The following is a 15388-nucleotide window of genomic DNA, read 5'->3' on the forward strand; positions in this document are numbered from 1 at the left end:
ACCTGACTTAGATGGAACAGTAGTTGTCACAGTGATCCAGACCACCTGAAGGGTTTGCCCAGTCTCCTCACTGCTGTCCGGTGCAGCTGCCCCCCCTGGACACTTCTCCCAGCGCCCTGCCTCTAGGGCTGCAGGCGGGTGCCCTCAGCTCCCACGGCGAGCAGGGAGAGCTGGGGCAGCAGCAGCAAGGTGAAGGGCAGCTTGGCCGGGCTGGGCGAATCCTGGCAGAACACTCCCCTGTCCTGCTAGTCCAAGGACTTTCTTCAGCGTTTTAAAACGGGGACGCAGGACGTGGGACTCTCCCTGTTCTGTTTTCAGGATGCAAAGAGAGAGGGAGAGCTGCTCCTGCCCTGCCCCTGCCCTGGCTGAGCGACCCGAGGCGGGTGAGTGTGTCCTGTATAAACCCAAGCACGGGGCGGATCCTCGTCCCGAGCCCTCCACCAGGACCTGTGACTGGGGCAAGGCCAGTTGCTTTACTGGGTTACAGGACCAAATGGGGGTGGCAGGTCGCTGTCACGTAACCCAAGGGTGCAAATCTCTTTGGACCCTTTTTTATTTTTTAATTTGGACACTCTGTGTCAAAGATGTCTGGTGATCCAGTGCTGCTGGTGTGGATGCACTGATTTATTTGGGATTAAACTGGTCCTGTACAGCCATATGTATCATCAATGGTTCCATACAGAAGAGTATAGTGAGATCTTTGTAGCTAATCTTTGTGGGCTTCTTTAGGCCAAAAATAATTCCCACAAACACTTTCTATCTGTCCTTCCCTGTATGATTAATCCTTCATTTCATCCCCATTTTCAGAATGGAGATACCATGCTGGGAGATTCAGATCTTGCCCTTGGAAGGCTAATAGTGCATATTTTGTACAAATAAGTGAAAAGGTGGATGTTATGAGAGGGGATTATACACCCAGTTAATATGGCAATGTTTCAAGACCAGGCCTGTAGGATCCTTGGATCATAGACAGTTACTATATTTTTCAAGGTGCTACTTTTCTTTCTCACATTCTGGAATGAAAGAAGGCTTCTCTTGACAATTATGCCTTGGGAGCCCTGTGCAAAGCATCCCTCTACCAACAGATCAGTCACAGGGTCAGCTAGGTCTAATCACATCACATTCTCTGGCGTGAAGACCTACTTGGCAGTGAAGAAAGGTCAGTCTCCCATTTAACAGTATTACTTGAGGACTGCACGGGTTTCAGTTCTGCGGTGCAGTGGGTTAACCCAGAAGGCCTGAGGCTGGGTTCAAATCTTATTTCAGATCATAAGTAAAAACCAGTTGTGGACGGCAAGAGCTGGGAGGTGTGCCCGGTAACACATCGCAAAGCTATTACAAAACTTGGTACACTCATCAGGTTTGATCAGGGACAACGTGAGAAACAAAAAACCAGAGCTGGGCAAGGTTTGATGTGTTTTGCAGGTCAGCACTGCAATATGCTGGCAGAGTTACTAAGAAAACTGCCTCAATATCTACTCATGTCCTTGGCTCTAGCCATTACTTCCAGCTGTTCCATGCCATGAGCAGCAGGTTTTTGAGGAACAAAGTGAAGCTGAGGAGAGAGGAAGGGGGGATACAGCAGGGCATATAAGAAACACATTCGTTTTAGAAGACAGAAAGAAAAGTCCAGGTATGCAAATATGATAGTGGAAATGCTCAGGTCTTCTGTAATGAGAGGAAAAATCACCTCAAATCAGCTATACTTGGGCTTCTATTGGATAGCTTTGTGGTGTTAAAAACCTCCAAACCTCTAGCAAAAACGTGGCCACAGAGGGAAAATTCAATATATGGTGAATCGGGGGCACTGCAGCACCGAATCTCCTTTGCACAGACAGCACCAGCAGAGTACGAGGCCCTCTGCCAGTGTCTAGTTACAGGAGAATCAGTTGCACTCAGTTCAAATCTGCCAGGAGCGTATAGAAGAAAAACCAACAGTCAAACAGGCAATAGACCAAAGCAAATAAAAAATGTTGTCACCTACGGTGTGTGAACACGTGGCCTTCAAGAAGCCCCGCGGGTGCCGGGCAGCCCAGGCAGGTGTTCCTGGTACTCCAGGTGCCCCAGAGGACTCCTGCCTGGGGGACAGCCACCGTCCCCAGCGCCTGCACAGCTCACAGGGCTGGTGAAAGGCTGGTGAAAGGCTGGTGAAAGGCTGGTGAAGGGCTACTGGGGCTGCACGTGAGACCCAGCGACCATCCAGCCCCGCCTGAGCCTGCCTGGGAGGCTGTAAGGGCACTGGAATGATGCAAATGCCTCCAACTGCCCCCTGCAAAAGTTTAAATTCCCCAGTGTAGGAGGATTTGGCCCTAATCTGGTCAGAGGTGGAAAGGCGCAGTGGCGAGGGTGGAGATTTAGCAGGCTGAAGTACTACATGTTGATCCCTGGATGCTCCCAAGAAAAGCACCTTTTTTCTGAACATAACTTATCTTCCCAACTCTGCCACTCCCTGGGGAGACTCACGACAACTGCGTGTGCTGTCTCCCCTTGTCTTGCTTTGCAAAAGGCGATTCCTACACCAGGAAAATTATTTCTGATAGAATTTCACACATTTTTCTGGGTGCTTAATGAAGCTTGAACTTGAGTGGAGCAGGGAGACTGCTTATTGTTGAGTTTTTTTCGAGATCACTGCACAACAAACAGAAACTGAATAAGCAATTAAGTTAACTGGCTTTAAAACTCATATTGGCTGAGGATTAAGGCAATTATGTCTGTGCTTACACACATTCATTGCAGCTTTAAACAGTCTTGCTGGCTGTTTTGTTGCTGATGTGGTTCTAAAACCAATCTGGGTTGTTGTCCTGCTGTTAATTACCACCAAGGTTACAAACACAAGCTCCCCTTGCTATCAATATAGCTATGTTATTTGTATTACACACCCAAAGGAGATGCAGGCCTCTCTTGCTGGGTTTACACAAACAGATCCAACCGTTCCTTCCTGCATCAAAGAATTTACAATACCTTAGACTTAAGGGATCTGTTAAAATAATACACAATAGGTGGGTTTGGTATTATCATACAGTGATTTCACTGTCAAAGGAGGGAAAAAAAAATAATCTATTTTTAAGTTTGTGTGAAAAGAAAGACTCTGGGAAAGCAGTATCAGACTCCACAGTATCAGTGGCAGGGCACTGTGGATTCTTCACCTTCTGGGTTACAAATAAGTTTCCTTTTAAATGGCTGGAATGCAGGGGAGGGGAAAGGAAGGGAAACCCCCACATTCTCCTTGTCTAACAAGGAGCCACAGCGTGAGAACCACTCCCTAGCAGAAGTAATCTGTGATTGACAATGGTTTTCTTTGCAGCCAGGGCTAAAAATGGTTTAGCTGTGACCAGACAAATGCAGAAGATGTTAATGCCCTTTACAAACGCAAGGGCTGCTTACACAGGCATGCGGGGCGGCCAGCTAGTGGCACCAAGAGAGCAGCAGGCTGCAGAGCTCCTGAAAACCAACGAATTTTCCTATCAGGGTATGAGCACAAACACATGAGAAAAAATCTGTCTTGTAATGGGCAGATTCACAAAAACTGGAGGTTTATTCTCCAAGGTGGTCCAGGCATTCACATGTGTGATCTCAGGCAAGCTGCTATATTTGGCTTCCCCCTTCCTGTCTGAAAAACTGAGAGAGAAATACTTTCCTCTTCACAGAGAGGATGAATGTGGGTAAGGCATTTGGTACGATGGGGTGGGAGCTCTGCAAACAACCAGAACAAAGTCTGAGACTTTGATACAATTTCCCTGCATTCTAAAAGTCAGCTCTGAGGTCTACAATGAAAGGACATCAAGGAAATGACATGAGGTGGGACAACCCCAGAATTTCACAGGGAATATGAAGAAACCTTTTTATTGAAACAGGTAAAATTGCCTTGTGCTGAAGTTAATGATCATACGAAGAAAGTTATGCAGCAACAGCTTACCTGTATTTTTCATCAGTTTGAAAAATACAGCTAACATGAACTGGACCTGTGGCTTTGTTCTTCTTCACTGGTAATTTCCTGTGAATCAGACACAGGCACAGACTCATTCAGGGTTCTGCAGGTCACAAAAGGGCGAGCTTAGCTGTTCCCATGGGCATTTTGCCCAAGGTTAGCAGAATCTGTCCCTTGATGTCAGTGACGACCTCCCTATGCACTAGGGAGGCCACCCGAACGAGGTAGGACTCAGCCCCACGCAGTGCAGACTTCTAAGGCCCTAAATGAGTATTTGGTAAACACGTTGATTCCTAACTGAAAGAAATCTTTATTTTAAAAATGAAAACCAGAGGAGAAAGGCAATGTTGACAGCCAGATCGTAAGTCATTGAAAGTCTATTATGAATCAAAACAACAGATGTAATGTGAACAACAGCATCTTTTATAAATACAATTTAGACTTTTCTATTTCACGCATTGGAAAGGTTAATATGCCCAAAATAAATTTCCCTGAATCTCTCAGTAACGCTCTACGGTCAGTGTTGACTGGCTGTTACCAGAAAAGCCCATGTATGATTGATATTCCAGCAGTCACTAACCCCAAACCACATTTTTCTGTCAGACCTGACATTAATAACTACAACCACTTCCACTGACTATAGTCTTTTTGCAGCAGAAGCAGCAAAGTACAGGTGATTCATACCCCAGTGATTTCTTGATCTCTATTCACTTTCCTTTATTAGCAGGGCTACTGACTGCCGGAGTCACCAATTATCACCTCAGGCAGCAGACAGGAACGGAAGGACGCAGCGCTGCCCGGCCGGGCCGGCGGCCTGCCGCGCTGCTCCAAGCACCTGCTGGGGCCACGTACCTCAGACGTCAGGCAGGAAACAACTGTCCTCCCCATCTCCCTGTGTGCAGAAACAGCACTTCTGAGACCGGAGGAACTTCTCCAGCCCAAAAATTCTCTGGGCCTGCAGTAACCCCTCTGTTAGAGCGACAGACAAGCTGCAGGTGGCGAGTCCAAGTGCCCGCAGAGGCAGGCAGCGCGCCTGCCCCCGCTCACTGCCACGGGCCAGGGAGGGATGGCCACAGCACCTTTGGCCTTCCCCGTCCACTCTCACAAACGGGGGGAGAAGATCAGCTGCTGCGTCACTCCTTGCGCGTACCTACCACTACCAGTGACCCACTCCCTCGGCAGCCCAGGCACGCACACGGAGAAACAAAACTCAGGTGAACAACATTTACAAAGCTGCTTCTAGTTTCCCATTAACATGGCAGATATCTGATTATTTACACGTAGCTTTCAAAGTCTGTTACTAAGAACATAACGAACAAATAAATTTTGCACCAGCTCTCACCTACCGAGAACGCAGGGCTTGCCTTGTCTCTTGAGTGCTTCACTGTGTAATTACAGTTCCTTCAGTGGTGAAACCTCTGACTGATACCACAGTGAGAGCGTGTCACCACACATGACATTCATAACCCAGAAAGTACTCCTAACTCTCTAAATACAGCATGAAGGGAACATTTCTTTTAAACATTTCGTTCCTATTTTTATCAGGTACACCAAGCCTGACAACCTCCCCTTGTCTGACACGACCCGACAATGTTGTTTCTGCCCGGTCCCGTGGCACTAACTGTGCCACTCCCGGCCCTTCCTGCCCTGTCCCAGCTTGAAGCCAACCTTGCACCGACTTCTGTGTCTGCTCACACAGCGTGGGTGGAGTAAGCTTCTCGGATGATGGAAGCACCAATGAGAAAATTTTTTGAATGATGTTTGTATCTTCAGACCTTAGTTTCTCTTTTGTTGACGAAAAGAGAAGCTCTAAAATACTAACGCTATTTCAGACTTACTTATAACTTCTGTGTGTTCAGAACCCATGCAAGGAATTATGTATTAATAAACAGGCAATTCCTGCACAAAATTTTAATTGAGTACATCCTCCCACCCTCCTTCCACTCCTCTCTCTCCTGACGCATGCTCATATTTCTACCCTTTTCTAGGAGGCTTTTAAAGAGTAAAGTTACAGAGCTCAAGTGTTGAGTGTCATTTCTCCAAGGGTACAAGGTTCGTACGTAAGTTGGAAATGGTTATGCACTTCCTTAGTCACAGAGTATATAACATCATATGACGCAGATAACAAACCATGACGTGGACATCAAACAATACAAACCACACTTCAATTCTCACAAAGCTCCGTTATCCCTTCATAAATAGCTTCTGTCAGGCAGAGGTGAGCTCACAAATTAGACTCTTTTTAAAAGTTGAAATGTTGCAAATTCCAGTAGGTTACTCTAATGACTCTGGTGTAAATATGACAAGCCTCTGTCCCGTTAGATCAGAGCAGATTAGAGGATCTGAACACCAGGCTCCTTGCCTGAGCCTATTCACTACACCACACGGCTTTCTGCACTTCAGCAGGACGCTGGCATTCCTACTACTAAAGCCACGGGAACAATACATTTCCAAAAATCTTCTAAACCCCCTCAGGAAATGACAGTCTGGAAGGTCTTTTCTAACTTTACTTCCTATGACAGTACAATTAAAACACGTAGTAGAAATGATTTCATTACCCCCCCCTCCAAAAAAATCCATGAAAAACAACATCCTCATTATGGAACGAGTAAAAGAAATAAAGTATTACCTTGGCAGGTCCGTTCATCTGTGAGCAGCTTATAGCCTTTCTGGCAGCTGCACTCAAAGCTGCCAACTGTGTTTCGGCAGAAATGGTCACAGCCACCGTTGTTCACCAAGCACTCATCAATGTCTGCAAAGAAGGAACGGGATAAAGTTTAGTTCCTGGCAGCAATTCAGTAGTTCAGGGCGAGAGTGTGGGAGGTTACTGAGATCCCCGGGAGGCTGCTGTCCCTGCCGGGGATGGGGCTGGGCAGGTATCCCTCCCCAAGCCTCCCCGCGAGGCTCGCAAAAGGGCCTGGGGCTGAGCTGTTCTGCAGACAGAGGTACTTCCCTCAGAACTGGACGCGCCCCATGACCCAGGCTGAGGCACCCCCACGTTAAAGAACATTAAGGAAGTTTCTCTGTAGGTGTAGGGCTCAGCTTGACAGAAGGATTCAGCCCGTGTAAGACGTGAATCCCCCACCTTACATAGGAAATACCAAACCCCAAGAAAAATGGAAATAACAACAAACATGAAGAAAAACATATGTGAATTCTGAAAAAATAATTCCATTATCCCTACATACACAAACGCAGGGGTACGTTTGTCTAGAATTAGCATTGCATGCAAGTTTGTCCACTATGAACACTGTCACTGAACACCCATTTGCACCTGTCTGACTTTTCTGATTTGGTATCACAGGAGAGCAACTGCGAGTGCATGTGAAATTGCTGCTTCAGTTGTTCTGAAGGCAGAGAACCTATTGCCTTTATTTGAAAGCCATCTCTATGTATGTATGTATGACGGATGGCAGCAATGGCATTCACTTTAAATAACGATTATGAAGTGCACTGATGAACTTGATAAGACCTCTGTTCTGAATTTCAGACTGGTAGATGCTACTTCCTCCCCATTACAACTTCTCCCAAAGGTGCTGAAGAACTGGAATGACCAGTCCCTTTTCCAACCCATAAAGTCTTGTGCAATAACTATATAATAGGCACAGAACATAATCTGAAATACAGGGCATCTTCCCATCTCTCCCCCCGCCCCCCAACCCATGGATCCACATTTATTTGAAAAAAAGTACTTCCACCCCCCGGAGAATAACAGTGCCAAACCCCAGCTCTTTTTAGGGATGCATACAGTGAAGAAGTAATACAACCAGAGCCTTGGCTGCCTATTCTGGAAGTGAAAACAAGACCTTTCAGAAAAGCGAGTGGAGAGTGATTTTTCCTACTGAAAAGCCTCTTGCTGTAAGAGCTCTGAAACTCTGAGGTAACAGCTGGCCGTTCGCAAAGCACATCTCGCAAAACGCAAATCTAGGTGCCAAAAGAGCTAATATGTGGAGATGGAAATTTATCCAAGAGAGCAGGATGCTGGTGAATGAACGGTGCATTTAAAAATTATTTGAATTTAGGATGAGTTTTAATGGATGCCATTCATTCATTTTTGAAAACATCATTGCAGACATGGGGGGGTAGTATGGCTCTTACCATGTTTCTGCCTGTAAAATATAAAGAGCAGCAAGGAGCGAGGAGGTCAGTCCAGACATTCTAAGAGCTGAGAGGCAAAGTCAGCCCTCTTTTCTAAGAAGCACTTTGCTGCACTGACCCTGACAGGAATACGCTCAGGGGAACGCGCTACTCAAATAAGCAAGACCAACATATACAGTCAGTTATGAGTTCCATTTGTGGCAAAGTGAGAGCAAATTTGCCCAGAGAGCCCCTGAACTAACACTGCTGCTCCTTACTCTCGTGCCTGGCCCTGCAGAGGAGCAGCTCCTGCGTTCAGCGCTATTGGAAGCAGGGGGTAGGGAGCAGCTGTGGTGGCATCACCCCGAGTGCCTCGCACAGAGCCAGCTTAAATCTTTATGTCTCAGGTAACACAGCTCTCAAAGTGCTCCGAAATCAGGAGTCGTGTTTGTTGCCTGTGGTCCTCTAGTTCTGGGGTTAGGCTAGCCGAGGAGAGCCAACCTGAGGCTCCCAACCTGATAAACCTGGTGGAGGACACACGGAGGGTTGCTCTGCGCAATACCACGGGACCGGAGGCAGCAGCCCGTCTGGTTTCAGCTGGATCACCAGCACAGGTCAGGATCAGTGGTGAAAACCCAAGACTTGTGGGCCCAGTTCCTGCAGGCTGGCATTTCCATCTGTAGTGATTCTTCCCAGCTTGGGCAGGTGCAGCTGGGCCTGTGCTGCAGACAGGGGTACCTAACTATAGTTCAGCTTGTCCTGACAGAACTCCTGGACAAATGGAACTGTGAATTAAAATTACTAATATATTACGCATCATAAACACCGAGTAGTCATCTATCATGAAGATCTTTTACCTGTGATAAGCACAACATGACCTTTGGGTTACTCTGCTGCCTGAGACTGCTTGAAGCAGAAATTACTTGCAGCCTGTCAAACACCATCTGAAGTAAGGACTGACGTTTTAAATTACAGCCCCTGGATTTCACATGTTAAATTCCAAATTCCAGTCTCACTAACTTTCTTTTCAGGGTCTCTGAAGACCATAAGGGACAAAAATGAAACCCTCCTGGCCTCAGAGGGTAGATTGGAAGCTGTTAATCATTGTAATTCCACTGACAGTGCAGCATGTCAGTTTTACACCAATAAGTCTTTGGAATATTTCTGAACCAGAATCTGGGTAAAACCTGGGAGAGTCCACAGGAAAAGAAAGTATTTATTCATTTCTTCTAGCTGGAAAACATGACGTGGCCTTTTGAAACCAGGACCATCAAAACAGAATAGAGGTCAAAACTGTTAGTGGCAAAAACATTCTAAATAACACAAACAGTGCCAATGTCTCTGCTTTCCCTGTATTTCTTTCCACGGCCATAGCGAGACTGACGAGGCATGTGAAATTATTTCACTCTATGGAGAGCAGTGCATTGCTGCACTGCACTGGGAAGAGAGCAGCACCCAACCGTATCATGTCTAACTGGTTCACAGAAATTGCACCAAGTCTGTATCCCCACTATTTTTCTTTCCATAGCTATAAATAATGCGTGTTATGGGGCATGTGAAAATAAAGGATTCCACTGTGTGAGAAGGCGAGGCCCCATTTATCGTTAGGCTGACTGGTCCCCAACTCTGTCAAGTGCCTGTTTGAGCTGCGCAGAGACTAGGCACATCTGCCCGCCACGCAGGGAGAGGAAGCACAGTGGAACCCATCCCCGCCTCCACCAGCCTGCAATGATTTAGTCAGCTATCCCCATGCTGCTACTGGGACTGTCTGTAGGGGTCACAAACCTGGGGTCCTCCCACACAGTTCTCAGGTGGCTCCTTTTCAGCTACGACGCAGGTTGCAGGAGAAAGGCTCAAGCTGTCCCCAGGGCTCTGCTCCCAGTGTACTGCACCACGGGGGGCTGTACGTAAAGTGCCCTGGTGCTCGGCGCTCGGACAGCGTGCCGGTCCCTTCAGACCAGGAGGTCTGATGGGCTTTCAGTGCATCAGCAGCCACGGATTGCTCCGTGCAGTGAGGCAGCGCTGCCAAACGATACCTCGCTCACGCAGGCTGCTGCCCTGCTACAAACACCCGCTGATGTGCCCCACGCAAATGGGACACGTGCAGGAATGGAAAATACAGGCCACTGAAAATCCACGGAAGCATTAAAACTCCCTAGTCAAAAATGTCAGGTGAGGATGGAGCGTAACAGGGAACCAAGCACTCAAGGCTCCCGTTAGCCCTGAAAATGGTCCATTCCCCTCCCCCTATGGCACTAAAATCAAAGCAAACATGGTTTGCCCAAGGTAGCTAAAACCTGCTTTAAAGTTCTAGTATTTGGGGGAAAAAAGCCATCAACATGAGTCTGGAGATGGAACTCAGCAACCCCCCCAGGAGCCGTGGGCCCGTCGGAACCCAGCGGCCAGCCCTGGGCCGTGCTGCTGCTCCCGAGCGGGGAGGCCCCACCCCGGGGCCTGGCACCCACACGGAGCCCGGGGAAGCCCAGCACGGCCCCTCTGGCTCTGCCTACGCGGCCCTGGAGCCTTCTGCCATTTGGTGGCGAGTCCCAGAGCTGGCACCAGCCCCAGGCGCTCTCAGCGTGCCCGTTCCTTGAGGTTATTTTGCAGAGCTCTCTGTATTCTTTTGGACACTCAAAAGCTCATTTCAGCAGAATGAAGGGGGCGATGACTTCAGGAGAATGAAGGAGGAATACATAAAGTATTTCTGAAATAAGGGATTCTCCTAAGCTGTCTGAGGATCTCAAATAGGAGTGAGGCCGTGGAATCAGCCTTAAATAAAGGAACAAGCTCGGATGCTTGGCGGTAAGCTGCACAATTTGACCAGGTGGAAGAGGCAGGCTGTTATTTCTCTGTTCACGTCCTTGTGCAGCCTGATGACACTGTCTGCTCCTGTTCCACTCGCACCCTCCCACAGCCCGACCCGCGAGGTCGGTCCGCAGCAGGCCCTGCCTCTGACCGGGCTGCGCCCGCGCGGGGGCACAGGAGCTCACAGAGACTTGCCTTGCTGCGTACGAGTCAGGGAACCACTAAAAAGCAGGGATTTTAGGCAACTTAGAATTTAACATTTCACTCACATAAGCTGCTTAAAGGCAACGGGAAGGGAATCAACGTGCAGGCTCACTTGGCTGTGGGATTCCCACACAGCACCGGCGGAAGTGAGGCTTCTCCTCTCAGTGCCTGGACAAATATTTGAACTGGTTGTGTCTGTCTAATCCTTCGCATTTGTAAAATGCTACCTAGCTCCAGGGAAATAACATACTCCCAGATCAACCTAAAATAATTACAGAAACTTCATACTCTTCTTGTTTTTATTAATGACAGCATTTTAGGATCAATAATGCCGTTACCAGCACGGAGTGGACATCAATATAGACATATTTTCTGCAAAGTGGGCTAGCCTGCTATCCTTCTTATTCCCTGCTTTCATAATTTTCCTTTGCTTTTCTTTCCTTCTCTTTTCTCATGCTTCTACAAATCACCACTGTCCCCTAAACCCTCTAACTAGCGTTGCCTTGTTGACACAAGTATCAGTTCCCTGATGCACACAGACCACAAAGTACTTTATAAAGCAGCCACAGAACTTTTTAACCCCATGTCAGAGGTGGGGAAATAGAGGCACAGAAAAACAAACTCACTCATCCACACTTGAATCCAAGCCCAGTGCACAAGCCAGCAGGCTCCCTTGCCTAGAGAGCGTGTCAATCAGCACAGAGCACGTGTTGTTCTACCCGACATCACTGCCAGAGCCACCAGTGCTCACACTGCAATTACATCAGTATTTGCAATAAAACTTGAACTATAAGTAACTCGGGATCAACATAAACATAACCTATCAGGCTACACTTGCCGTGGCCTAAATAACATTTTCCATACTGTTTTAAATAATGTATGCCAGGGATATTTTATTAAGGTTTAAGGATAATTTCATATCCTCAGACTCACTGGATTCAGTGCCACTGTGAGAAAATCTAAATCAAAGTAGAATTTAGGTTCTGCTGTTCCCTGCAGCAAACATCAAGCCAGCTGCTGTCTGACAGTCTACAGGGAGTTCGAAGTCCTAGTTCCAGTTTTACAACAGGTTTATGGGCAAGTTGTAACACCTCTCTACTTTACTCCATCTGTATAATGGGGTATTGGCAATCATCAATTGATGTTTCCAGGACCAATACCTTAAAATGGATTATTCTAACTGAACAAAGCATTTTGAATCAGTCATTTACTGCCAAAACTTTTGAGTCAAATTACAGATATTTTTAATTTGCGGTCTGGGCTTCTGACTGGTCTGATACAGCAGCCTGTTCCGCGTTGGTAAGGTTCCTCCCTGAAGTTTTTATGAGTATGTGCAGAACCGTACAGCCTCCTCCACTTCAGGGAGCACCTGTGCTGTTCCACCACCCAGTGCAGGTCGTTGCCTCTAACAGGTTTTGCATGTCTCAAGGAGGAATAATCCTATTTATGCAGCGTTTCCTACTTGAGGATTTCAAAGGCCAGCATCTTATCAGGTTCATTACATTAAACCTACATAACACTTCTGCAGGAGAGATAAGTTTAATGAATTCTTCTGTAACAGATGTGAAAGTGAGGCAGGTAGGGTAGTGTGTGACTTCCCTGCACCAGACAGCTACGGAATGAAGGCAGGCATACATTACAGCACCTCTAATTGGAGTTTCGCACTTCAGCGACATCCTCATTTTCCCTCCCACAGTGCTAATTAACTGTAATGTATGATAATCATTACTGAAGTTCCACTAAGTAGCAAATGAGGGTTCTCTGTTTAATTAGCTTTATGGCTAGGTTGTGGGGCAAGGCATTTTCCTAATTAACAGAATTAAAACTTGACTGGGCAGACAGGAATGAGTGTAATTAAAATTTAATCTCCCTCATCCTGAAAACAGGCTGCCCACAAAATGGAGAGCTTTGTGTAAATGCTCTTAGAGCATGGAAAGGTTGGGGCAGGTTTCAACACATTTCCCTCATGTCACTTTCTCCATTTTCACCTGTTATCTTTGCAATTTTACCAAGAAACCTGTCTTCCAACACAGATGGTAATCTGTCACATATGGATTTAGGTGTCAGCTATTCTCCTCCAGGACATATCCACTCTGACATTATCCACCAACCAATCAATAAAAGAGTCTGCCAGGCTGCCAAGAGATCAATCACCTTGTAAAACAAACATTATGTCCTATTATTTTCTTATTACAGTTAATTAGATTTATAAAACACAAAAAGCTTCGAAAGTGAAAAACTCAGAAATGCTGTCAGAATAGTTTAGGTCCTGATTTCTCATTTGTGAAAGGAAAGGGATTTACTAAATCTAACGTGAAAAGAAAGGATTTTCATTTAAAATTTTTGCTGAACACTGAATTCTTTTTTAGGCTTAAAAACATGTTAGTGCAATGCTACGAACCTGAGCAGTGCAAGCTGTCTCAGGCTGTGACACCCGAATGTGGACTGGAGACAGAAAGAAACAGGCTGAGAGTCTTAGTGTCTGGGCTAAGATAAATGCAAAAACGTGTGTGTGTGTGTGTGTGTGTCCCAAAGCCATGGGAATCCCAAAGAATAAAGTCATTTTTCTTCCTACTGCATTATTTTATGAATCAGAATGCTTTTTATAAAGCACTGGGGGGAGAGGGGTAAGTGTGCAGTTAAGACTCCCACCTGCACCCGGGGACAACAGCTGACGTCTCCGTTTTACAAAGGCCGTGGAAAGGACAGAACCTCCGGCTCTGGGAAACCCCGAGGGCCACGACTGTGAGACGTGCAGAGCTGGGGAGGCTGTGGCTGAAATGCTGCAGATACACTGGGCTGACTACTTAGCTGCCTTAATTATCCACAGAGCCACTCCGGCCATCGTGGTGCTATGTTTAATGTTTCTGCATTTCACGCAGGAGGAGCCAAGGCAGGAGAGCTATCCGGGCTGCTGAAGGTTCCACACCACAGCATCAGTAAAGGGGCTCACTCAGTTCCGTCAGGTACCTGTCAGACCCAGCTGGGGAGCTGACACCCCCGGGCGCTTCCTCTGTACTAGGTCTCACTCAAAAACAAGGCCTTGCCCTTACACTCTTCAGTTTCCCCGTGTAACCCCAACGAAGAGCAAGCTGTGCGCTCCTGAACCCAGGCACAGGAATCCCCAGACTCAGCACGTTAACTCCATTCACCTTCACTCAGTTGTTTTCATTTCCCTCCTTGTTTTCAGTTCCACCTGGAACTATTATCTGCTCAGGAAAGCTGTGTGCTTATTTCCAAGAATCTCAGTTTGCTTCTAAAAATTTTGTTTGATAAATAAAACTTTAAAATAAAATTGGTATTAAGGACAGTTGAAGGCAGTGATGCTCTCTCTAAAATCCCATTAAAACTCTGCTAGCTTCCCTATGATAAAGCTATTGCTACTGAAGAGGACAGCTGAATACAATTAGCCCGTGGTAATTCAAATGCCTCACAGCTGATAATGAATCCAAGAAATTTGGCTGTTGAGAAAAATTAAGCCTCCCAAACCTTCCGAAGACATTACTTCAGTCAAGCAGGGATCTTGTTCTGTTCCAGGGAAGACGAATGCTTCGCTGAGAGCAGGATCTAGCCATGGAAGAAACAATCTGTATTTTATGGTGAAAAACGCAATAATAAAAGAATGAAAAAAATACTCTAAGTTTTGAATGTTGGTAGCTATGATTATGTGAGTAGTCAACTCCCGAATTACAGACAGCACAGCTCACTTTTACATAATAAACTGCGGTTGCTGATCCTCAGGGAGCTTTATATTGTTGAATAAATGCAAGGTCTTTTCAACAACTGAAATGCAAAATATGACCCTCCCAAGCATTAATTTAAAGGATTTGGCATTTTCAAAGGGGAGGTTCACAAAGACAAATAACAACTGCAAATTTCCAGGGAACGGGGATATTGCCTAGTCATGAAAAACCCTGAACTTAGTACACATAAATTTATTTGGTGGGGATAGATGGAACCCCTGGGAGGGAATGAAACTGAGTGAGTTACATGGCAGCTGACCCAAGTCTGAAATTTTTTAATGGAAGATAATCTGTTATATTATATTTGTCTGTCATGAACAAGTCTACAGCAGACAAATGAATTGTGTCTTTGACCTAAAAAAAAAATAAAAAGGCTATTCCCCCCCAAAAAGGGAAGGGACAGTGAAAGTTTTACACACATTCTGGATTAGATAAATTTGCAGCAACAGTTAGAAGGCAGATGTTAGCCAGTTTTGTTTCTTGGATTCTGCTCTCCACCCTATCTTCTTCATTGTATTTTTGTCTCCCATTCGACATTCTTCTTTCTGACAAATTTCACCTGTGTTGGTATTTAAAATCTGCATTTCCTCTCATTTTTTAAAATTCCATGGGTTTATAATTTCATTTTTCT

At 46.2% G+C, this 15388-nt stretch overlaps 1 protein-coding gene across 2 annotated transcripts in view; it reads right to left on the reverse strand.

Moving 5' to 3' along the window:
• SCUBE1 (signal peptide, CUB domain and EGF like domain containing 1) overlaps nucleotides 1–15388 on the reverse strand; it is a 200428-nt gene that overhangs the window by 42970 nt on the left and 142070 nt on the right. For both annotated transcript variants that reach the window (XM_074901185.1, XM_074901184.1), the window contains one exon: nucleotides 6558–6680. In XM_074901185.1, the coding sequence (XP_074757286.1) occupies nucleotides 6558–6680 (123 nt within the window). The remainder of the gene's footprint in view (nucleotides 1–6557; nucleotides 6681–15388) is intronic.

The sequence above is a fragment of the Athene noctua genome, chromosome 3 (genome assembly GCF_965140245.1).
Source record: "Athene noctua chromosome 3, bAthNoc1.hap1.1, whole genome shotgun sequence".
In the NCBI taxonomy this organism is placed as follows: domain Eukaryota; kingdom Metazoa; phylum Chordata; class Aves; order Strigiformes; family Strigidae; genus Athene; species Athene noctua.